The 26,640-nt window shown below is 40.7% G+C and overlaps 1 protein-coding gene across 1 annotated transcript in view; it reads left to right on the forward strand.

Moving 5' to 3' along the window:
* Positions 1 to 4,243: 4,243 nt before the first annotated feature.
* LOC149178567 (caffeoylshikimate esterase-like) overlaps positions 4,244 to 26,640 on the forward strand; it is a 144,939-nt gene continuing 122,542 nt past the window's right edge. The window contains exons 1-2 of the mRNA XM_089420382.1: positions 4,244 to 5,091; positions 6,375 to 6,404. Of these exons, the coding sequence (XP_089276508.1) occupies positions 4,795 to 5,091; positions 6,375 to 6,404 (327 nt within the window). The 5' untranslated portion in view covers positions 4,244 to 4,794. The remainder of the gene's footprint in view (positions 5,092 to 6,374; positions 6,405 to 26,640) is intronic.

The raw sequence follows: 26,640 nt of genomic DNA on the forward strand, positions 1-26,640 counted from the left end.
AAATGGCTTCCTTTGCTATACCTCAAAAGTGCTGAACTAACACAACTTCTATTTCTTCATGGGAATTAAGAAGATTCCCTCCCTCGTCCTTGATTGAAGAGATCCTGTTATGAGCTCTATTCGCCATGGTGGATCTATGGAAAAATCTAGTATTTCGCTCTCTTTCTTTTAGCCATTGAACTCTAGATTTTTCTCTCCAAAATATTTCCTCTTGTTTACATAAATTCTCCCAGTCTTGATGATGTTTGGTGGCTTGATCACTTCTGACTTTATCAAAGCCATCCGTGATAAGGGCTTGGTTGAGTTCCTGCATCTTATCTTCAACAGATTTTTTTGCTTCAAAAATATTGCCAAATTCATTCTTGTTCCATTCTTTGAGCCTAAGCTTGATGTGCTTTAGTCTTTTGTGTAGAAGGAACATTCTTGTACCCTAAATATGCAAATCTTTTGACCACCAATTTGCAATGTTGCTGATGAAATCTGGGTGGGTGAGCCAGATATTCTCAAATCTAAAAGGTCTATTCCTAGGGGTGCCAATGCCGTGAACCTCCAGTTGAACCAGCCAGTGATCTGAGCCTCCAAAGGGGAGAACTCTCGCTATCATTTCCTTGTCAATGAGCATTAGGTCCTCTGATATTATGAATATGTCTAACTTTGAGGCTACTTGAGCCTCTCCTCTTCTTTTATTGTTCCAAGTAAAGAGACCATTACTCGTATCAGTGTCAACTAGCTTCATATTATCTATAAAAGTTTGAAATGCTAATGAGTCTTTGCTTAGAGTTCCGGCTCCCCCCTTTTTCTTCGAAAGTGATTTGATCATGTCGAAGTCCCCCCCCCCCATGATCCAGGTTATTCCTGCATGTCTGTCTCTGAGATCCACGAGAGAATCTAGAAACTTGAGTTTATCATCCATTCTTTGAGGGCCATAAACATTCGTGACCAGATAGGTCTCCCTATCTCCCACAGGCTGAATAACCACTGATAAATAATTCCTAGATGCCTCAGCATCTATTATGCCAATCTTTTGGGGGTTCCAAAGAGTGAGTATGCCTCCTGCTGTATTCTCTACTTTGACTTCTAGAAACTCAAATCGATTGAGCCATTTGCTATGTATTTCTTTTATTTTTTGAATGGAACATTTAGTTTCATGGATGAAGATCATATCCGGAGCTGCTTGTTTCATTCTATTACTAAGTAATCTTTGTTTTCTTTTACTACCTAGACCCCTGATATTCCAAGATGTGAACTTCATTATTAAAGATTTGTAAAGGAGTAGCTGGTTAGATCTTTCATCTTACCTGAATCTATCATTAGCTTTCCACATTCCATCAATAGCTCGTTCTGCTTTTTCCTGCCTCTTTTCTTTCCTGGGTTTCTAGGTGCTAATCTTGGTGTGGTTTTCATAGTTTTCACACCTTCGTTACCCTGCCTTTCATTGTTTCTTTGCCTCTCCAGCCCTTTAGCCTGAGTTTTCCATATGAACAACTGTTGTACTCTATTGAACTCTTCTTGAGGTAACGAGTCTACCCCTCCCATGGTTCCCTGTTTCAAGAACCCTTCCAGATCTAGGTGTTCTCTATCAAGAATCTCTTGTAGTTTGTGGTCCTCCATTTCCATCTCACTCTAGGTCATTTCCTAGTCCATCTCCAGTTCTGCATCGCTCATCATAGTCTCTTTCTATTTATTAATATCCTGTGTTTGTTCACGGTCTTCTTCTTTCTCCTTCTCCACTGGACTTCCTCCCATTGCTTGATCTACTTTTGTTATCGCTTCTTCTTCTTCGAGTACTTGGAACCTGTTCTAATTGGCCTATTGCCCTTTTGTTTGATGTTGCTTTGGCCCCCTTTTGCCCCCTTTTCCTCTATGTACCACTTTGTGAAAGCTTTCAATATCTTTCATTGTGTTAGCTTTACTCTTGTTCTCTATTTTACTGAGAGGGCAGTCTTTGAATAGGTGCCCATGCTCATGGCATCTGCGACATCTGAATGGAATATGTTCATAATCTACTGTTTGCACCCATTCTTCATCAAAAACTTCCAAGATTACCTCATCCAGTAGAGCTCCAGAGAGATCCATCTCCACACATATTCTTGCAAAGGAAGTGTATTTTCCCCTTCTGGTGGCCTCAGAAGCTTTGACAAAACGCCCTAATTTATTTCCTATGGCAGATAACGATTCCGTTTGCCAGTAATCAAGAGGTAGAGAGTAGAGTCTTACCCAAACCGGGACTGAAGTAAAAGTCTCACGCTCTGGGACAAAATCTATGATCCATGGCCACATATAGAGGCTTGCTGCTACATAGAAGTAGGGCTCTCCTTCAAACACTTTGTCTTTATTTTCAATATTTGTAAAGACCACAGTGAAGAATCCCTTTGACCCAAGATGTAGGTCTGTGCTTCCTTTTGGTTTCCAGTGGTATTTAATCGATGTCTGTAAAGCTTTTTCAGTGGGTCATAATCCCATGAATCTACAAATGATTGCATATGTCCGCATGTGGTCCCTGTGCGCCTGCAGAGCAGGACCATTTAAAACTACTCTGGGTGTAATCTCAGCTTTGGGTTTACATGGTCCTTTTTGTGCTTTGTCTTTTGTTCTCTGTTCCTTGTCTTCTTCCTCATTTTCTTTTGTGCTATTACTCTCCCTTGATTTGGTACAATCTTGCTCCTCTTCAATGTTCATTTTCCCTTATTCTGAAGGACCTCTATCATTTTCTATTGGTTTCTTACCTCTGCTGGCCACAACCTGCTTGTAGGAGGGAGTGGAGCTCCCTCCTTTGCGCCCTTCCATGGAGATCAACACCTACAGAAGCCTGGAAACCCTAGATGTTCGCCCGCATCCTCAAAAAAATTACTCTACATGCATCAATGCATTGATTTCAATGTACATGCATTGATTTTTGGGCTCCTAGTTTGTCTAGTGATATTATATGGGTGTGAATTGTGGGCTAGCGACATCCCTGTCTCAAAATGAAAGCAAATTGAGAATATCCAAAAACGCTTGATCATGAGAAAGTTTAAAATAAAATGCTAGGTTTCTTACGAGATAATGCTGAGCGAAACAAGAACAACTTCCATTGAAGTAATTGCTATGGTGCGTCTCATAAGGTATTTCAGAGAATTGAGCAAATGAGAGAAGGTAGATGGCCTAAAGTTATCTTCAATAAATGAATGAGTGAATGAAAGAAATCACGGATGAGACAAAACAACAAACAGATGCAAAAATGGAATATTTACCTCAATGCATGTCCCACAAATAGCAAGGATTTAAGGAGTTATGTTATGTAGAAGTTTCGTATGCATATATGGGGAGAAGAGTTGGGTAGAAAGAAGAAGTACTATGTCAAGAATTCAACTCCACATGTGATCTCCATAAAAAAGAGTACATTGGAGCTAGCATTCCACGGAGAACAAAGATTCTTATTGCTCAATTAAGAACTAACTCGCATTAACTACGAAGTAAAATAGGTTGGTGGAAAAGACCTAAAGAAGCTTGGGAAGAGCGGATGTGTACTTTTTGCACTTCTGAGGTAGTGGAATTGGAAAAACATTTCATTTTGGAATGTGATGCTTTTAGAGACATCAGAGATAGTTACAACAACATGTTAACATCGGTTCCTTGGCATTGTCTTTTAGTGAGGGGACTGTTAGAAGGTTGGGTCGGCTCATCATTAATTTGGATAATAAGAGGATTGAATTGCAAAAGGAAAAAAACAGGGAAGCTAGTGGTCCCATAGACTATATCTAACCTTGCGGACGTTAAAATTTCATTCATTCATTCATGTGATTCAATATTAACTATAAATTATAATATAAATATATCTTACATTTTTTGTGATATTTTTAATTTTAACTAAAAACTATGATTTAACTGCTCTACACCTCTTATTAATAAAAATAAAAAACTCTTTTGTGAAAGTGATATCCAAAAGCCAAAAAGTTATACCAACTAATGTAGTGTGAAAGTCAAAATGATATATGATATGATATTTTCTAAATTTAGTATTTTTTTTTCAAAGACATACCCAATTAACAAATAAAATACATACATTTCCGAGACAAAAAAAAAGTAAACTGCACAGATTAACTACTATGTAAACCTTATTCTATTGTAAAATATTCCAATATTGCTGGAATGTGAAAAACATAATATTTTTATAATTTAAAAACTCTACGACTTAGGAACGGTTAAAAAAGCACAGGTCACTGCACGTTATAGAAACAACACTGCACCCGGTCACTCTCACGTGGGGAAGGCGAGATACACATTTTATGCCGTCCGGGCCCAGATTGTCACAGACACTACAGCTCATGGGAAGTACAACGCAAAAGGCAGATTCTATATGGGGATGCAAGAGTTCAAAAGAGAATTGGATTTAGAAAAGATACTTCACATAAGATCCTTTCACAAGGTGAGACCATGAGAGATCAAAGAAGACCAATCTGCAATTCAACTACCGTTCCTGCAAAGGAATTGAGGAAGTCTCACAATATGTTGAGCTAAATTGTTAAATCTAAGTCCAACTCACGGGCAATGTGGGTGCTCTTCTCCAATCCGATATGCGGGTGGGCTTTTCAATACTCTCATTTTTCACATGCCCATATTTCTGAATAGGGCCAATATGCTTATAATATAGGCGATTATATTATAAATTTCCACACATCTCATCTTGCAAACTGCTGTTTCTTTCACATACACCTCTATGTGTTTCAGTTATCAGATTTGGGTTGTTTCATACTTCACTTCCAGCCTATTTTAATCCATCCCACAAGCTATCAATCTGCACAGAGTGTCTCTATGGAGGCATTGTTGTCATCAGGGAGAAGCATTCACGGATCTCTGGCAAGTTTGGGTGGCATTAGAGAAAACCCATTACAGATAAAATGCAAAAGTGCTAGGATCCCAATGGGCGGCGTCAATAGAAGGCCTATGATTTTAGCAGTCCATAGGATCCATGGGCCCAAGCTCATAGAAGATGTGAGCGAGGAGCTGAACAAAATAGCTCAGGAGAATATGGATTTTGCACCTGCTAGGAGGCAAGTGCGCGAAGCCTTCACGCAAGTTCAGCAGAATCTGGATCATTGTCTGTTCAAGGTGAGATCACTTATCACTGTCTTTATAATAGCGAAATTGAAAACAGTGGCAGAGCCTAGCTACCCAGCCCATTGCGCTTTGGTTTTGGCATCCACGATCAGGGGTATAAGTTTGCATTGTTGTTGGCAAGTGGCAAGATATTTTTGTACTTGTGATCAACTCTTATTCAATGCTGCCAGTACTCTGTAGGTAAACTCACTTCATAATACATATGATATGGCATGTTAGGTTTAACGAGCCAGTGTAGGCTTCCCAAGCCATGGTGAGAACCTGGGTGCCTGATGATCATGGTATTATTGTTTGAGCCCAGAGATTCATAACTGAAAAAATGAACCTGGGTGCCTGATGATCATGGTATTATTGTTTGAGCCCAGAGATTCATAACTGGAAAAATGAAAAAGCAGGCTGAAGAAGTGAAAAGCTACCCTGATATACATTTGACAAGAGTGATCATATACACAAGACCAATCGCATTTGTTTTCACTTGTAGTATTAAATGAATCCATCACAGTCGAAGTTCCCTTAGGGGATTCACGCTTGCATTTGTTCACGGGGTGTATTATTACACCCCTTTCCTATAGTCACAAAACAAACAAAGCAACATTTGATTCAAAGAAAGAAAAGGAAAGCTGTCAGGGATGTGCTGTTGTAAGCAAATTGATGAGATTGTTCACCTGTTGGCTAGCTATCAATGGACAGATGAAACCAACAAGAACCTATTTTGCGCCCTACTGTGTTCTCTATCCATGAATTCGGTGCCTGTGCAGCGTTCTATCTTTTCACCACAAGTTGTTGGGGTTATAAATGTCACCTACAGAAGCTGAACCATATATTGAATCAACATGTGAATCCCATTTTTTCATTGACTTGGCAACATCACTCATCCTTGGCATTGGCCCCAGTGCAGTGTTCTGTTCGGAATGGATATGAGAGTCGGAACAAACAATCTTCATTTGGTGAAAATCACCCGAGAGTCCTAGACCAACCCATTTTGTCTTTTACATTTACCCTGGGAAACTAATAGAATGAATGCACGATTTATCGATCATTACACAACATATCTGGCGGGTATTAATTAATTTATTAAATGGGTTATTAAGCTCATGACATCTTAATTTAAAATAATGGTGTAATGTCAACAACTTTGAGGCAATTTATGTCAAAAGCTGGGATTTGCTGCCTCAATGCAATAGATTTGTTGGCAAAGTCAATTATGTGATCTTAATACAAATATTTTCCCTTATTATGTGATTTTAATACAAATATTTTCCCTTTGTTTGCAGATGGCGCCACTAGGAGTAAAGACTAAAGAGGTATACTACATATAAACTGCCATCCTTTTCGGAGTAGATTAAAGGAGTTATGAGATAAGGGTTTTTATATTCTGAGAATCCAAGGTCTAATGGGACCTCAAGGACTTTATCAGTTGCTGCTCTATATTTGTATGCTATCGATGTCCTTTTGCATTTCTAACAATAGTCATCTTGCTCAATTTTCTTTTCTCCAGTATTGTCATAGACAATCCCTGTTTCAGTATTTTCTGGTCATCCTTTTATTCCAGTGATCTTAAGTATACATCACCTTAATGTATTATATGTCTTGTGCTACAACATAGAACTGGGCATTCCCCCCCCCCCCTCTTCATTACATCCCATTTAAATGCCCAGGGCAATACCTCATATCTTACTGGGCATTTTCCCCCCTTCATTACATCCCATTTAAATGCCCAGGGCAATACCTCATATCTTTTTATTCATTATGTATTCTACAAGTTTGAGAATGGTGTTTTATATATATATATATATATATATATTTATTTTTATTTTTATTTTATCTTATTTTTTCCATGAGAAATATCTTCAAATTTCATATGAGGAATATACATGTTTTGTTCTTCTTAGACTCAAAAACAAGGCTCGAAGCCATTACAGGAAAGCTCATCATGTCACTTGTGGGAATTGAACGTAGGTGGGGAGGATCACTATCATTCCTCCCAACCACTCAAGATAAAGCCTATTGACAATGGTTTGTTTTATATTATTTGCATACAATAATTTTTAATATGGACATATACTATATAAATATTTGTAAAAGGATTAGTAATAACTGTCTACGACAACAAGCGTTCTAACTAGTTATTTATTTACCTCGAAGAAAGGCATTTGAAATTAAATTTAGCATAGGTGCATCCATTGACATAGATGGTCTATGGTTGAAGTCATAAATGGCTAGACTATGATGACTGAAAATATGTAAGTATCCGATATGGACCTCCCATCAACAATTAAAATGTGGGTGCCTAATAAGCATGGAATTATGTTTGAGCGCTCAACTTTGCTTGTTAGAAATTTTTAACCTCTTTCTGTCTCTTGTTTTATACACGCGCACACACACAATCTATTGGAGTTAATCTGGTAATTATTCTCCTATCTTTTAGATTATTTGCCCCAACAAATTAATTTATTGCAAATATCAAACAAAAACACAACTGCAGATTTCACCAATTAAATAAACCACAGGAAATGAGAAAACATCACACATGAAATGGGCACCGATGTCTTTGGACAAGCTGTCCTTGAAAAACCCCAAGATGAGAAAAACCAGTTCTACAGATGAGGGTTTTATTAATCTTTGTAAAATTTTAAACACTGTTGCAGTTATTTGGTTATTATTCACCTATCTGAAATAGATTATTTGTCTTTTGCAATTTATATGCGACAAATACTGAATAAAACACTACTGCAACTTCACGGAAATTAAATCACAGGAACTACTAAAATATTGCACACACACAAAGTAATAGATACTGATATTTTTGGACAAATGTCCTTGGAAAACTCCCCAGTGTGTGTAAAACAAGTTTTGTAGATGAATGATTTTTATTATGCTTCAACGATTTTGTAATTGAAAATTATTACAATTGTTTTCCATAAATTAGCAAACCTCTGGAAAATTGTTTTCTTCACTTCTGCTAGTCGATCTGACCTTCTAGAAGCAACTCGACCCCTTTGATTCAGTTCGGCCCTCCTCTGGCTCTCTGAATTGATCCACACGTGCGGCCTTGGCTAACTCGGCGTCTCTGGCAACTCACACTGGCTGGGAAATAAACTCGGCCTCCTTTGGAAAACTCGACTTTTCCTATGCAAATCGATCTCTATGGCAATTTCCTTCTTGCTCTAGCAACTCAGCCTCTTTGAGTCAATTCGCACTGTTAGGAAACTTGACCTCTCTGTAGATAAAATCGATTGCCCTCTATCACTAAGAAACTGGAAATCACTGTAAATAAATTTTCTCTGAGAACTCTGTCTTCAATCATTGTTGATCTCACTCTGTTGGTGCCCTCACGCTATCACTGCGTCCTTTGCTCTCACTGCAAATCTGTATCTCAAATGTGTTCTCCAAATGCCCATCAACCGCCTCTTATAATCTCTCATTGAACAACCAATGATCATGATCTAATTTCAATCAATGGCTAAGATCATCTTGACCCCATCAAGTGACTTTTCTAGAAGTCAGTAGAGGAAAATTGATTTTCCTCAATTAATCTTGATTAATTAACCACTTTTCCTAAGTTAGACTTAGGAAAATAATTAAACTGGGTAATTAATTTTAATTAAGACAATTTTCCTTAGAAACTTTTTCTGGGTATTAGAAAAAATTAATCCATGTCTCTAGCCTCATAGACCATTAGAAACTAGATCACTTGTCAAATCTACACAAAGTAACAATCTTTAGCTAATTTGTAATTCAAATAATACATAAATTGCTTGTCGTAAATTAGCAAAGCACCGACAAATTATTTCCTTCACTTCTGCAACCAACTTCGACCTCCTGGAAGCTATTCAACCCCTCTGAATCAATTTGGCCCTCTTGTACGACCCATAATTGACCCACATGCGCAGCTTGGAGAATCCACTGACAACTTGCATTCCATAACAAAATAATTCAGCCTCCATTGGAAAATCGATTTCTACTGGAAAACTCGACTTCTCTGCAAATCGATCTCTCAGGCAAATTTGCTCTTCCTCCGACAACTTAGCCTCTCTCTGGCAAGTCGACCTCTCTTTGCCAATTCACGCCACTTGGAGAAACTCGACCTCTACAGAATAGTCGATCTCCCTCAGTCACTTAGAAACTGGAAATCAATGTGAAGAAATTATCTCCGGCAAATCGATATCTGTCATTGTTGAACCCTATGCTGGTGTCTTCCCACTCTATGACTGCGCCCTTGCTTACTCGAATTATGTCTCTTTAAGAGCCCCATCGATTTCCTCTTATAATCTCTCGTTGACGAATCAACGATCACGATCTAATCACAATCGATGGTTAAGATCATCTTGACCCCATCAAGTCACTTTTCAAAAAGTCACTAGAGAGAAATTGACTTGTCTCAATTCATATTGATTAATTAACCTATTTCCCTAAGTTAGACTTAGGAAAATAATTAAAACTTGTTAATAAATCTAATTAAGACATTTTCACTTTATAAAATAAACTGGGCTTGGAGATAATTAATCCACTTGTGTTCCTAGCCTCATTGACACTACTTGAGACTAGAATACTTGTCTGAGCTACATAAACTAACACTCCCTCTTAGCGAGGAAGGTGTTCTACATAACACCCATCTTATCTTTGAAGAAGATGAATCTCACCTTCCCCAAAGCCTTTGTCAGAATGTCTACTACCTGCTGATCTCTAGGTATACGCTGTAGCTAAACTGTCCCGTGCTGTACACAATACCTGCTGAAATGATATATGATGTCGATATGCTTAGACTTATCATAAAACACCAGATTCTCAGATAGCTTGATGCAACTCTGATTGTCACAGTGTATAACTGTCGTCTCCATCCTCTGACGAAACAAGGCTACTAATAGCTTTCGAACGAAATGGCATTGCCTGTCGCCATGCTAGCTACTATATAGCCTACTTCTGCAGAGTTTAGTGCCATGGACTTCTGCTTTGTGCTGTACCAAGAGACAACTCCTGATCCCATGTTGAAGCAACACCTTGAAGTGCTCTTCCTGTCCACTGTACTGCTTACATAGTTTGCATCAGTATGGCCTATCAACCTGTTACAATCAACTTGAAGAAAGAAAAGGTCCGGATGTTGATCCAGAAATATGAGCAACTCGCCCCATTCGTCAGATCCCATACTCGATTGTGCCTTGCAAATAACGCAACACATGCTTCACTGTTGTCCAGTGCACCCTCTTCAGTTCAACCATGAACTTACTGAGAGAGTTTACTGCAAAGGATATATCTGACCTAGTGTTGACCAAATACATAAGATAGTCTATCAACTGTCTGTAGAGCGTGGTGTCTACATCCTTCTCATTGGATGTATCTACCTTCCTCCAATTGGTTATCGTGGGTGTAGACATGGCTTTGCAATCTTCCATCCCAAACGTCGTCAAGATCTTGATGTAGTATTTCCCTTGCCCAAGGAAAATCTCCCCATCTGTTTGCCACACTTTCATGCCTAGAAAGTAGTGCATAAGCCCCAAGTCTTTCATTTCAAACTCTGCTGCTAGGTCCCTCTTGTGCTCATCTATGAGCCCCAATGAAATCATCAAGAACAAGTCATCTACGTATAGGACAAGAATGAGTACTTCATCCCTAACCATCAAATAGAAGAGGTTTGCATCTGCCTTACTCTTCATGAAGCCCATCCCCTGCAAGTATCTGTCTATGCGCTCATACTATGCCCTGGGAGCCTGCTTGAGCTGGTACAAAGCTCTCTTCAATTTGCACACGTGGGCCTTGCTATTGTGCGCTACAAATCCCTCTGGTTGTTTAATGTATACCTCCTCATCCAACTCGCCATTAAGGAACATCGTCTTGACATCCATATAGTGGATTTGCCATCCCATCTGTGCTGCAAGTGAGATCATGGCTCTGATAGAAGTATATACTTGGCCATAGGAGCGAATGTCTCCTCATAGGCTATTCCGTCCTTCTGAGAGAACCCTGTTGGCGCCCAAATTGTACTTGTAATTGCGACAACGCTCAGGGTAGGGGCTATTACATTGATCTCGACCCTCCTCGTTTAAGTTGTCTCCCTACAACAGTGTTGAATTTTCTAAGTCTATACGTTAGAAAATTAATCTGTATTCTGCTGCTTTATTTCTTCTACTTATAAATTCTGAACAAGTTATTTAAAACATTTAAATACTGAAATAAGCACAATACAGTCACAACATCTACAGATCATCAACTGAAACAAAACAAGCACACAAGTGACACTGTTATTTTTGGACAAATATCCCCGAAAAAAAACTGGTGCAGCAATTATGAGGGTTATATTATTATGCAGTCTTTCTGAGTACAAATGGGTGCCTAATCGGCTCACTCGACAAAGAAAAATACACGGCAAAAATACCTCTATATTTGGAAATAGGTATTCAGAAAACCTGTCTCACGAAACCCTCTCCAGCACAACTGAAGCTCAGCGTTGGCCCTTCTGGCCTCTGCGTCAGCCTCCTGCTGACTTGCATCAGCCCCAGGACCCTCTGCGTCAGCCCTCCAAGGCACTGTGAGCCTTTGGGACCCTTTGCTTCAGCCCTTTGAGGCACTGTGAACCTTTGGGACCCTCTGCGTCACTCCAGCAGCCTTTGCGTGGATGACGCAGTCCCTCTGCCTGTGCGTTGTCTCTGCTAGGCTCTGCGTGGCCTGGACTGGCTATTGCTCTCACTCTCTTTGCTTCTGTGCTGGTCTCGCAGTACTATCTTTGCCTCTCTGCCTCTCTGCCTCGTACCCACTGCCCCTCGCTGCTGATCACTGATTCAACTTTGCTTAGCCACCCCGCTCTAGCAAAATGAATGATTGATCACTTTAGTGTGTTCTCCAACTGACCCTCAATCCTCTTATAATCAGCCCCAGGACCCTCTGCGTCAGCCCTCCAAGGCACTGTGAGCCTTTGGGACCCTTTGCTTCAGCCCTCTGAGGCACTGTGTACCTTTGGACCCTCTGTGTCACTCCAACAGCCTCTGCGTGGATGACGCAGTCCCTCTGCCTCTGCGCTGTCTCTGCTGGGTTCTGCGTGGCCTGGACTGGCTGTTGCTCTCACTCTCTCTACTTCTGTGCTGGTCTCGCAGTACTATCTTTGCCTCTCTGCCTCGTACTCACTGCCCCTCACTGCTGATCACTGATTCAACTTTGCTTAGCAACCCCGCTCTAGCAAAATGAATGATTGATCACTCTAGTGTGTTCTCCAACTAACCCTCAACCCTCTTCTTATACTTTTCTCGTTGGTCCATCAATGACCAAGATTAAATCTCTAATCAATGGCTAAGATTAGATTTGGCTTGATCCATGACTTTTGGAACCTTCTAAACCAGTTTTATATTAATAACCATTAATATTTAATTTTTCCTAAGTTTAGACTTAGGAACTCCATTAAAAATATTAATTATTTTAATATCTCCCAAACCGGGTATAATTTGTCCAAACTATTTTTGGGTCTTGGAGATCTCATGTGCTTTAGCCTCTCCACCAATTTTCATGGCTAGAGCACATTCGATGCTACCCCAAATCAACACTCCCTCTTAGCGAGGACTGTGCTCTAGTAATACTTAATGAGTATCACACTGATTATCCGGCATTGGTCCCTATGCTGATGCTAGGCCTCCTTGCCCAACATCCTCTGCACTGTTGCATCCTGTACTGTTGCCCATGGCCCTGCCACTGCCACTGCTGCATCCGTACGACAACTCCCTCTGCATCCGTGCTGCTGCTGGTCCATCCTCCCAACATTGCATCTGCATTGCATCCCCCTCTCATCATGTTGCATCGTGCTACTGCATACTGCTATTGCACTGCAACTCAGTTACTGAGAAGTAAGTAACTGATCCACCCAACTACTGAAACACTCGCAATGCTGAAGCTCTCTCTGTTGCTAACAAGTGCTCCCTCTACTAATCTCTGTTTTGCTGCAACAACTCCTTGCATCTCGCACCGTTGCACACCTCTCTGTGCCATCTTGCACTGGTGTAACACTCTCGTGCCTCTCGCACTGTTGCAGCCTGCTAGCCTTGCGCTGCCCGGGGTCTCCTGCACTGTAGCACTCTCCGCTGTTTCATCCGCATCCGTCTCTACCGACATCCACCAATCCTGCTACTCCTCTTCGAGGCTCCCGTAGCAAGGTATAGTCTAAGAGGTTGGGTACCTCAAGGATCCTACCCCTCATCGCCTGTAGTCCTCCTGACTACGGCTTGATGTCTCCCCATCTCTTCTCTAGAGGTACATGAGCACTCATGGCACAATCGTCATCCTCCTCGACCTCCTTCTCCGCCTTCGCTGGCGTTGCCTTGGACTCAGAGGCCTCTCCCTTGTTCTTCTTATTCGGACACTCGTTCGCATAGTGACCCAATTCCCCATAATTGAAGCACTTGACCTTGGAGAGGTCCTTCTTCTTCCCCTTCTCCTGCTTTTCCGCAAATGCTAGAGTCGCATCCTCTTCCTCTTCCTTCTTGATTCGGACCCCTTTGTTGCTACTCCTCGTCTTGTTTAGCTATCTGATCTCTTCTTGACGAAGAGCCGCCCACAGTTCTTCCCAATATGGAAGACTCGCCCTGCCCAGTATGCTCTGGACAAATGTTTCCCAATCCTCGGAGATTGCGTTAAGTGCGGTCCTTACCATCAACACCTGAGCTGGCGTGACCCCTATGGAAGTCAGTTGATCACGGATCTCCTTCAACCGAACGAGGAAGACATCTATCTGCTGTCCCTTCTGCATCTAGTATGACCTTAGCTGATTCTCCAGGAGCATCTTCCTCTGCACGGAAGTATGCTAGTACAATGTCTTCAAAGTGTCCCACATCTTCTTTGTCGTTTCCTTCTAGGCAATATGTGGGACCACATGATCCTTGACCCCATCAAGGATGATACACTTTGCCTTAGCCATTGCCTCTTCGTACCTTTCATTAGCTGTCGGGTCAACTGGGATAGCCATCACTCTCAAGGCGAAGCCCTTGATACGATGTCTATCTATAATGGACAAGATTTTGGCCTTCCAGACCATAAAGTTAGACGCTCCGTCCAGCCTATCCTGATCTCTCAGCCCATTCACGTCCATCTCACTGCTCTTCTGTCGACTCCTCCGAGTCTCTCTACTTCCCTCCTGGAAGTCCTCTGTTCGACTCCTACTGAGTCTCTCTACTTCCTGTCTGGAAGTTCTCGGTTTGAATCCTGCTTAGTCTCTCTACTTCCCGTCTGGAAGTTCTCTTCTGGACTCCCTTTGAGTCCCGATTTCGCTCCTAGAAATCCTTCTGCCAATGTCAAGTTGCCCCTCTCCGATCGTCTGTGCAACTGCAACACTGATCCAGATTCCTTGGCTAGAAATCCACTTTGGCAGCAACTCCCTCTAACTTGGTTTTGCCTTGTTAGGTAATGTTCTGATCATAGTACCCCACCATCTTTGCTCCCGCAAATTGCCCATAGCTTCCTTCGCCCCAACAACTGAAGGACTGAGCCTCTAGGCTCTGCGCAATCCCGACATTGGCAAAAACAACTCCCTCAGCCATTGCGTTAACCCTCTTGGTCTATGCATGGCTCTGCGTGAGCCTTGCTCTTCCCTCCTTAGCCTCTGCGCTGGCCTCTCTTTGGCCCAGATTGATGACGCAGTCCCTCTGCGTCAACCCTTCCTTTGTCGCTTTTGCAAGGATTAGCTACTGTCACTCGGGACAACTGATTCTGCTGCAAATGCTCTGCTTAGCTGATGCCTTCAACTCTCTTGTGATCTGTAACCAAGCTCTGATGCCATGTTGAATTTTCTAAGTTTGTCTGTTATAAAATTAATTTGTATTCTGCTGGTTTATTTCTTCTACTTGTAAATTTTGAACAAGCTATTTAAAACATTTAAATACCGAAATAAACACAATACAGTCACAACATCTAGAGATCATGAATTGAAAGAAAACAAGCACACAAGTGACATCGTTATTTTTGGACAAATGTCCCCAAAAAAACCCAATGCGGGAAAACCCGTGCAGCTATTATGAGGGTTATATTATTATGCAGTATTTTTGAGTACAACTGAGTGCCTAACCGGCTCACCCGATAGAGAAAAATACACTGCAGCAATACCTCTATATTCAGAAACAGGTATTCAGAAAACTTGTCCCACGAAACCCTCTTTGGCACAACTGAAGCTCAATACTAGCCCTTCTGGCCTCTGCGTCAGCCTCCTACTGACCTGCATCAGCCCTAGGACTCTCTGCGTCAGCCCTGTGAGGCACTGTGCAGCCAACCTTTGTGTCACTCCAGCAGCCTCTGTGTGGATGACGCAGTCTCTTTGCCTCTGCGCTGTCTCTACTAGGCTCTACTTGGCCTGGACTCGTTGCTGCTCTCGCTCTCTTTGCTTCTGTGCTGGTCTCTTAGTACTGCCTCTGCCTCTCTGCCTTGTACTCACTGCCCCTCGCTGTTGATCACGGTTCAACTTTGCTTAGCAACCTCGCTTTAGCAAAATGAATGATTGATCACTCTGGTGTGTTCCCCAACTGACTCTCAAGCCTCTTCTTATACTTTTCTCGTTGGTCCATCAACGACCGAGATTAAATCTCTAATCAATGGCTAAGCCGCTAAGATTAGATTTGGCTTGATCCATGACTTTTAGAACCTTTTAACCCAGTTTTATATTAATACCCATTAATATTTTATTTTTCCTAAGTTTAGAGTTAGGAACTCCATTAAAAATATTAATTATTTTAAAATCTCTCCCAAATCGGGTACAATTTGTCCAAATCATTTCTGGGTCTTGGAGATCTCATGTGCTTTGGCCTCTCCACCAATTTTCATGGCTAGAGCACATTCGATGCTACCTCAAATCAACAAACAGGCTAAGGGGGGTAGTCCCTATGGATGAAAAAATGACTTCGGGAGACAAAATTGAATGGCCTAGCAACATGGTCAAAATAATTGGCAAGTTTAATTATTTAGCACAACTTGATTAGATTTATCAGAATTATCAATTAAAGATTAGTGCCTTAGGAGTCAATTTACTTACACAATATAGATTAATTTCGAAGTTACCAGATGAAGAATCGCTGCTAGGATTAAAACTATCCTGTATGAGATGCAACACCTAGAACTAAGTGAAATGCAAACTCTTGGTTAATTTTAGATTAAATGGCTATTTTAAGTGAATTTTTTCTCTCAACTGTTTTGAAGTTAGTCTCAAATGTAGGTTGTGGAGAGAAACCCAGGGGAAGAAAGCTATGGCTTTATTAACGATACATCCCTTGCAGCTTTAACCACCCGAATGCCTCTAGCGTTGTAGGGATTGTGGCCCTGACGATTGCAAGGTCACCGTGTTAACCACAAGTGAGGGTCTAAACTTCGCAAGCTGGGTGAGAAAGGTGGTCCTATCTTCTTTCAACCAAGCTTATGCTTGGAGGTAAATTAATTAATGCACAACTAATCCTAGGATGAAGTGCAAGTTATGAGTGATTGCCTTAAATGAGATTATCAAATGGTTATTGATTTGGGGTAGCATCAGATGTGCTCTAGCCATTAAAATTGGTGGAGAGGATAAAACACATGAGATCTTCAAGACCCAGAAATCGTTTTGAAAAATTCCATCTGGATGAAGAGTTATTAAAATAATTAATATTTTTAATGAATTCCTAAGTCTAAACTTAGGAAAATAAAAATATTAATGGATATTAATAAAGATAAAGATGAGAAGCTTCTAAGAGACGAAGATCAAGTATATTCTAATCTTTGTCGTTGATTAGGAACTTAATCTCAACCGTTGATTCATTAACAAGAAAAGTATAAGAGAAGACTTGAGGGTCAGTTGGAAAAAGACTGAGGGAGATTAGTCAGTTCGATTTCTGGAGCGGGGCTTGCTGAGAAATTCGAACTAGAGGTATGGATTGCAGCAAGAGGTAGCGAGCACATAACAGAGAGGCAGGAACAATGCCAAAGGACCAACGCAGAATTCAGAGAGGCAGACGTAGAGCTACGTAGGAAGACGCAAAGGCAGCTGGATTGCGCAATGACTGAAGGGCCTGTTTTGGTGACACAGAGAGTCCAAGTGATGATGCAGTGAGGTAGATGTTGACGCATAAGGTCTAGGAGCAGCGCAAAGGCTAGCTGGACAGACGCTGAGTCTAGGGGAGGCGCCAGAGGATTTGTCTCTGTTGGGTGAGCCCGTTTGGCACCCTAGTTGTACTCGAGAAAAGCTTAATAATAAAATCCTCCTTTATTGCACCGATTTTCCCGCATTGGGTTTTTCCGGGGACAATTGTCCAAAAATATCTCTGTTGATGTGTTTGATTCTTGTGCATGCATTTGTTTCTGTATTATGGTGTGATATCTGCTGTAGAATTTATTTTAATATTTACATAAGAGTTTTCGTAAATAACTTATTGGAAAATAAATAGGTAAAATAAATCAGTTGCTACAACAATAGAATTTTCACATGGTATCAGAGCAAGTAATCAGAGACAGGAAAGGAAAATCAATTATGGGTTGAGATCATGATGCAGAGGCATCTATGTCGGGAGACTCGCAGATTTTCAGAAATTGCACAAGAGATAGTAATTTCGATTTATCTATGCTGGCTTCCAGATTGGAAGAAGAAGTTGCTTGTGTGACAAGCTCTGCATCATCAGAGGTATGGTATATAGACAGTGGAGCCTCCTGGCATATGGCAGGAATCTGGGAATGTTTCTCAGATTATCAAGAGGAAAGGATGAATTTTCAGATCACCATGGGGAATAAGGCAAAGTGTACTCCAGTAAGGAAGGGTACCATAGTTTTTCAAATAGAAACGGGAGAGTGGTTCCGCGCTACCAATGTGCTGCATGTGCTGGGACTGGGGATGAATTTACTTTTCGTATTGCAACTTCAAGGCAAGGGCTATGACGTTTTCTTCATTAAGGAGAAAGTATACGTCAAACACCCGAGCTGGAAAAAGAATGTACATATCGGAATCATGTTAAAATTGGCAACTAGGGCCAAACTCCATGTGGGTCATCTTATTTATGGCAATTGATATTTTTCTTGGATCCCTCTCATCGAGAGGTGTAGGATTGATCTAAAGATCATCCGATTCCGGTAAGTATTCGTGGAGTTATGAATTTATTTGTGTTATAAGACAACTCGTCAAGGTTGGTCAGCAACCAAATATCCCCCACATGTGCTCAACATTTTAGTATAAAAGGAGATGACTTGAGAGTCATTTCACACGCTTCACTCTTGATTTCTCTCCACTTGTTTTGGGTTTTAGTGGAAGAGAAATCTAGGAGAGGAAGCCCAAATGGAGATCAAATCACAACCATGGAAGGAACCTCTACGTTGCCCTAAACGCTGCCCTAAGGAAGCCCTAGACGCAGTCCTAAGGAAGCCCTAGACGCTGTCCTAAGGAAGCCCTAGTTTTGGATTTATTACAGGGTCAGAGTTGCTGTTAGGAGGGCCGAGGAGCTGGGCTAGAAGGCCGCAATATAGAGTCTACTTCAGCAAAGGAGAGGGGATGTTAAGATCACCCTTGTGACTGTTGGAGAGCGAAGTTAACTTGTTGCTGGCTGCAAAGGAAAGGAGCTCGGGTTTGCTCCTTGAGGACTGTTTGAAGAGGCAGCAAGGTTTGTGTGAAGGCCGCCCTCATAGAAGGTTGTTCTGGGCAAGAAAACCAAGGAGAATCCTCCCTGAGATAGGCCGAGTAAGGGATCTTGCTGGGATGATTAAGCTGTAGGTCTATAAGTGGTTTTGAGGGTCAAACAACCCTATACATGGAGCTGTAGGTGCCTCCTCAAACAGCGAGGTCACTTACCTTGTAAAGAAAGGGAGGCCGCATAATTTAAGGTGGGTTTTGGCATGATCGTTGGGCTGCTGTAAGTTACGGGAGGATGCCCTAACTAGTGACCAGAACTCTGCCCATGGACAATTGATCCAAAATGGATCCAAGAACTCTCTAAGTCTTTAAAAATCGTTTAAAAGATCAAAATAATCGCAAGAGAAAACCTTCAAAACGGTGGAAAAACACTATCGGAGGCGAAAAACATAAGAAAACAGTGAAATCAGGCTTATCGGAGGCTTACAACAACTTTGCACAACAGCTGTCAGATCTGGCCGATCAACGGTCCAGATCTGATCGGCGAATTGCAAATCGGCGGTGACAGGATATCGGAGCGCACCACATGAAACTTGCGATGGTGATCGACGGAGTCAACGAGGACTGTCGATCAAGCGCGCAGATTGACGACCCATGTTGCATTGCAGAATCACAATCAGCCAACACAACAGAGCGCTCACCAAATGGCCCGGGGTTATCGCGATATGCGATTGCGATCAATCGCATCGCGATATCGTATCGGAGCGGGATATATATATATATATATATATATATATATATATATATATGCGAATATATATGCGATGCGATTAACCGGGCCTGATGGGAATATAAACACTATTGTAAAGGATTTGAGATCCGCCAAATAACATTTTTAATATATTTTGTTAGTTAACGAAATACAAAGGGAAAACGCCGATGCGATAAAACCCGAACCCGAAGAGGTTTGGGAATAAAAATGTATATTGTTTCAAGTTCGGAGGAAGCCATTTTTTATGTTATTTTCAATGTTTTAAACGTATTTCTAAAATACAAAGGGAAGCCTTGGAACAAGGCTAAAGCAACTTGCGACAGTGATTGAGGATGGACCCAATAAGAGAATAGACCAGATTTAAGGACTTTTGAAGTCCGGATGAACAATGGTTTTGGCGGATTTTCACAGTTTGAAAGCATTTCTCTGTGTTAACAGGAAGCGGCTGGTTCAGGGGTTCCAAAGGCTCGAGGCACTCTTACGTTGCAGAATAGGTGGCCACCTCCCCTTTATGCGTTATGCAATGATTGTGTAACGCTAGAAAAGGGATTCGAGCGGGTAGAGATTGGGAGACAGAAAGCCGAGAAGGAGAAACGAACAGGCAGCCCAGATTGGCTTTAAAGCCATAGACAGAAAGCAAACAGAGGCAAGCAGTACCAAGACAGAGAGCAAAGGTAGAGACAGGGAGTGATTGAGAGAGTCTGTGTACTCAGAGAAGCTTGAGAGGTTCAAGCAAACTCTTGCTGTTGTATCTGTTGTGCGTTGAGACTCAAGTTGAGCTCACACTGTTGTAAAACTTTGTTTTGAAGACATAATAGAGAGGTCACCACTGAAGGCTGGACCAGGAGATGTAGCCCAGGAGTATTGGGTGAACTCCTTATTAAATTTGCTGTGTGTATGTGTGTTGTATATTATGCTTCTTTACTGCTTCATTGTCTGTGTATTTCGCAATCTTATCGATCCATTGCATAAAATAACATAGGCAAATCTGCACATGAGTCTGTAATACCTTATTAATTGTCTTAGATTTCATTATCAGATCAAGTGGTATCAGAGCTTTAGGTTGCTAAGGTCAGACAAGCTTGTGCTGAATTGGTGAATGATAACTAGGTCAAAGCTCAAATTAGGAGAAGGAGAACTGGTTGAAGCTAACCCAGAAATTGGTAGATGGACCCAATAAGAGAATAGACCAGATTTAAGGACTTTTGAAGTCTGGATGAACAATGGTTTTGGCGGATTTTCACAGTTTGAAAGCATTTCTCTGTGTTAACAGGAAGCGGCTGGTTCAGGGGTTCCAAAGGCCCGAGGCACTCTTACGTTGCAGAATAGGTGGCCACCTCCCCTTTATGCGTTATGCAATGATTGTGTAACGCTAGAAAAGGGATTCGAGCGGGTAGAGATTGGGAGACAGAAAGCCGAGAAGGAGAAACGAACAGGCAGCCCAGATTGGCTTTAAAGCCATAGACAGAAAGCAAACAGAGGCAAGCAGTACCAAGACAGAGAGCAAAGGTAGAGACAGGGAGTGATTGAGAGAGTCTGTGTACTCAGAGAAGCTTGAGAGGTTCAAGCAAACTCTTGCTGTTGTATCTGTTGTGTGTTGAGACTCAAGTTGAGCTCACACTGTTGTAAAACTTTGTTTTGAAGACATAATAGAGAGGTCACCATTGAAGGCTGGACCAGGAGATGTAGCCCAGGAGTATTGGGTGAACTCCTTATTAAATTTGCTGTGTGTATGTGTGTTGTATATTATGCTTCTTTACTGCTTCATTGTCTGTGTATTTCGCAATCTTATCGATCATTACATAAAATAACATAGGCAAATCTGCACATGAGTCTGTAATACCTTATTAATTGTCTTAGATTTCATTATCAGATCAAGTGGTATCAGAGCTTTAGGTTTCTAAGGTCAGACAAGCTTGTGCTGAATTGGTGAATGATAACTAGGTCAAAGCTCAAATTAGGAGAAGGAGAACTGGTTGAAGCTAATCCAGAAATTGGTAGAGTCTATCCTAGGAGGGAAATGGCAGAAGAAAATCCCTTGGAATCAGACTCTCAATTCATGGACATTTTCATGACCATGAGAGCCATGGTAGAAGAGATGTATCGAGAATTTAAGAAAGGTCGAGGTGAAGATTCTTCAACCTCCAAACAAGACAAAGGAATAGAGGAATGTCTTCTAGATGGCCATTCTGAAGGCAAAGGAAAAGGAAAAGAGGCTCCTCTATCCACACCTCCTGATAGCCCTGAAAATAAAAAGAAGAAAACATCTTTTATTAAATTAGATGTTAAATTTGATTTGCCAATATATGATAGAGAATTAAATGCAGAGAAGCTACATAACTGGATTAGATAGATTGATGTATATTGCAGGGTGTAGAATATTGATTCAGACAGGAGTAAAATTCAGCTGGCCAGCCTACGCCTTGGAGGAACTGCCTTGGTATGGTGGGAAGGCAGGACACAAGCTGACTTGAAGAAGCATGGTAAAATTCTTTCTGTCTGGAGTGAATTTGTTTCTGCCATTAAAAAACAGTTCTATCCACTAGTTTATATGCAGCAAGCTATGATGAGTTGGCAAACCCTTCGCCAATTAAAGGGGCAAAGTGTACAAAGCTACACCCAAGAATTTAGAAAAAGAGCTTTAATTCTAGGCATTTCTTTAGACTCACTTGAAACTTTGCTGAAGTATATAGGTGGTCTACACAACTATTTGAGGCACACCATTCTCATGTTTAACCCTACTAGCATAGATGAGGTATCTGTTCAGGCTACCCATCTAGAGGCTAGAGGCAAGAATGTGAACCCAGAGATTGGGGGATCATCAAAACCCACTGCAAGCAAGAACAAGGAAAAGAGGAAGCAGAAATGGAAAGAGAGGAAGGCAAACGCTGTACAAAAAGACAAACCTTCATGCACTCACTGTAAGAAGGATGGACATGATGATGAACATTGCTGGTCTTTGCATCTGGAGCTGAAACCCAAGAAGTTCGATGGCAAGAAGAAGAAGACTGCTGCTGCTATACAAAAAGATTTGGGGTTAGACTCAGGTGATGAAACAAAAATCGCAGCCACAGGTATAAAAGGTAAAAATTCTGAAGCATCTACTAGTAATTCTGCACAAACTATTGATAGTGAAGAAAATGAGAGGAAAAGACATGAGCTTTTTTCATATTAGATTTATTTCCAAGCATCAAAAGATTGATACTTTATTTGATAGTGGCTCACAAGTAAACTTGATTTCTGAAGCAATTGTAAAGAAATTGGGACCACTAACCACATCTCATAAGAAGCCATATCCATTAGGTTGGGTATGTGATAAAGCAAAGCTACAAGTGACTAGACAATGTAAACGTAGATTTTCTTTTGGGTCAACATTTGTAGATGAGGTTGAGTTAGATATCGTTCCCTTGGATATATGTGGAATTGTTTTAGGAAGTCCTTACGTGTATGATAGAAAAACCATTTTCTATAAAGCTGAAAATAAGTATCAACTCGTTCAAGATGGAATCGAATGTATTGTAAGAGCTCATAAACTCAAGAATAATTATACTCTCATAAACTCAAAGCAGATGAAAAGAATTGTAAATTCATGCAAGCAATTTTTACTGATGGTTGTAAAGGAAAAGAACCCTGATAAAACCAATGTATTTGAAGGCTGTGATGCTAAACAACAAGCCGATTTAGAAAAAGTTGTTTCAGAATATGATATCCTATTTCAAGAACCTAAAGGTCTGCCACCCAAAAGGGAAATTGTACATGATATTAATTTGCAGCAAGATGCTCCATTGCTTAACATCGCAATGTACAGGTTATCTGCTTTAGGGAATGCAGAGATCAAGAAGCAGGTATAGGAGCTGCTCGAGAAAGGGTTCATAAGACCAAGCACATCTCCATGCGGATCTCCAATCGTGTTGGTGAGGAAGAAAGATGGTTCGTGGAAGATGTGCATTGATTACCGAGCACTGAATAAAATAACGATCAAGAATTGTTATCCCCTTCCTCGCATTGATGATCTATTGGATCAGTTGAAAGAATTTGTTTACTTTTCCAAGTTGGACTTGCGTAGTGGTTACCATCAGGTCAGAGTAGCAGAGCAAGATGCATGGAAGACTACTTTCAAAACAAAGCAAGGGCTGTATGAATGACTAGTTATGCCTTTTGGCTTAACTAATGCTCTTGCCACTTTCATGAGAGTTATGAATGATGTACTCAGTCCTTTTATTGATGATTTTGTAATTGTATATTTGGATGACATTCTTGTTTTCAGTAAAACATGGGAAGAACATTTGAAGCATGTAAAACAGACTCTAGATGTTTTGAAAAAATAAAATCTCTATGTTAAATTATCAAAGTGTGAATTTGGCAAAACATCTTTAAATTATTTAGGTCATATTGTAGGGGGTGGTGAATTGAAGATTGATCCCTCTAAGGTTGAAGTCATTGTAAACTGGCCTAAACCCAAATCTGCTATAGAAGTTAGAAGCTTCCTAGGAGCAACACAGTATTGAAGAAAGTTTATTGCTAACTTTTCGTTAATTGCAGCTCCCTTACATGCTTTAATAGGATTGAACAAGGTGTTTCAGTGGGGAGGCAAAAAGCAGAAAGCCTTCGACACCTTGAAAGAAAAATTAGTACAACACCAGTACTAACATTGCCAGATCTTCAAAGACCCTTTGAGATCGAAACAGATGCCAGTGACTATGCCATGGGAGCAGTGTTGATGCAACATGGTAAACCCATATGCTACCATTCTGAGACATTTAATTCTGCAGTAGTTAATTATCCCACCTATGATAAAGAATTGTATGCATTAGTACAAAGTGTAAAGAAGTGGAAACATTACTTAATGGGCAAAGAAATAGTTATACATACTGATCATCAGCCACTTCAGTATTTGCACTCACAAACTAAATTGCAGCAATCAAGACACTATAGGTGGATGGGTTTTCTACAACAGTTTCATCTAGTCATCAGATATAAGAAAGGCATACACAATAAAGTTGCAGATATGTTGTCTAGACCAATTATAAATGCATCTACTATACTTAAGCATAACTCAGTAATGCATGAAAGCTACATTGAACAATATGCTCAAGATATAGATTTTAAAGATGTATATGCAACTTTATGTCATGGCAAAAAAGTAGAAGAATTGGACTATTATGTTAAGGACCAACTCTTGTATCATTTGGGAAAGCTATGCATTCCACAAACTGAAAGAGTTAACATAATTAGGGAAGCACATACTTCTCTGATATCAGGTCATTTTGGTGTAAGTAAAACAGTTGCACAGCTGCAAAGATTCTGCTATTGGCCAAAAATGCATGAAACAGTTTCTAGATATATTAAAGGGTGTACCATGTGTGCTAAAAGCAAGCCCAACAATAGAAAACTAGGCTTGTACACTCCACTTCTAGTTCCTTCTCGTCCTTGGGAAAATATTTCCATGGATTTTGTTGGGGGTGTTATCACTGAAAATTCCAATGAAAAAAAAAGTAAGAGATCAAAAATCTTCATCAAGTTCAAGCGAGGCAACTCCTAAATTAAGCAAGGAATTTAGCCCTAAGGCTAAGGAAACATCATCACAGCTGCATAAAGATGATAGAACAGTTTCGCAGCGCGCTGCGAAACCCCTGTAGCAGCCTGTTTCAGCATAAAAAACTTTGCTTTCTGTGTTTACTAGTCAACTTCCAGGAGGTCTCTAAAGCAACTGAAAGCCTATTTTGGGAAATGGAAAGAGGTTTTTATTCCTAACAGACTGAACTAGAAAAACCTCCTTCAGTTTCCTCAAATCCGTTACGAGCTAAGAGAAATTAATGACCAAAGTTGCGCTACGAAACTGCTGTAGGTGCAGTTTTTAATTTCCTGTTTTACACATCTTTTTCAAGGATTGATTCTGGGCAGCTGGAGTAGTTTTTCAAAAAACCAAAGGAGGTTTTTGTTCAGCATGGATTGTTTCACAAAAGCCTCCTTCAGTTTTTCCAAATACGTTTTCTGCGAGAAGTTATAAGCTCTGTCCCAAGACCTATTTTTCAGCCAGAACAGAAGCTTATATTTCATGTCATCTTCACTTACCATTATATCAGCAATGCAAGAAAAAGAAGGTGAGATACATCAGAATGGTTAACAAGCAACTGAGAGCTGGGATTAGAAGCAAGAAGAAACAAATTGAAAACTTAAAGATACAGCTAAGTCAAATAGCTGCTAATTGATGTTGTTGTTCAAAGAAAGGTGCTGTTCTAAGATGGCTGACTACTGCACCTGAAGCCCCAATTGATCACTTCATGATCCTTCCAACTACAGATTCTTCTGGAGTCAATACATGCACAGTTCTACAGTTATTGATTGCTCACAAAAGACTAATATTCTGCCCAAACGATTCTGATACTGATCTTATTTGCTGTCTTTGTGTGAACTTGATTTCATTACTTTAATCTCAGTATATGTTTTCTCATTTGAGAATATGCGGAATGTGAAGTTCAAAGATCTCAAGGATAAATCCAAGGGTATGGTATCAACAATCAGGACATGTCAGATATGGTGTTTAAGGATTATTGCTTCAAAACTAGAGAACTGAGGCTCTTGTTGAGAAGTCTCAGATAATCCAGCTCCAAGTATTGTGACAGAGATTGGTGCAGTACATGAAGAATATCCATGCACCTGTACTAAGCATACCAGCAGTGAAAGTTACAGTCCTATTGGTGTTCAGGAGTTTTGCAATCAAGTGGCAGAGCAGTAAAATCTCAGGGAAAAGAGAAATTGTTTAAAACAGTTTCGCAGTTTCGCAGCGCGCTACGAAACTGCGAAACTGCTGTAGGTGTTGTTTTAAAAACGCAGGCAAACAGTTTGATGGAATAATCAGAAATTGGCAAAGAGAACACCTAGGTGACATGAAAGAGATCAAAGGAAGCTGCTACAGCCATTCAACATATGCCAGGTGTACCTTTAACAAAAGGTGAAATCTTTTAACCTAAGTTTAAGATTTTTGGTTATAAAGCCACTTTATTCTCGGTGATTAGGGTTTGGAAAAGAGCTGCATACGAAAAGCTTTGGTTGGCACACCTGTCTACCAAGGAAGCCTCCAGCATATCAGGAGCATGGTGTTACCCTATTCTCTTGGGTTATTAAAGAATTAAAGTATCCACTGCTGCATACTCGGTGATGGGGGACCAGAACCGAAAATTTAGGGATATTTTCAGCCAATACAGAACAGATTAAAGCC

This window comes from Pinus tabuliformis, chromosome 4_1 (genome assembly GCF_031772625.1).
Source record: "Pinus tabuliformis cultivar Carrire ecotype Pingquan chromosome 4_1, CPIR1, whole genome shotgun sequence".
NCBI classification, from domain to species: Eukaryota; Viridiplantae; Streptophyta; class Pinopsida; order Pinales; family Pinaceae; genus Pinus; species Pinus tabuliformis.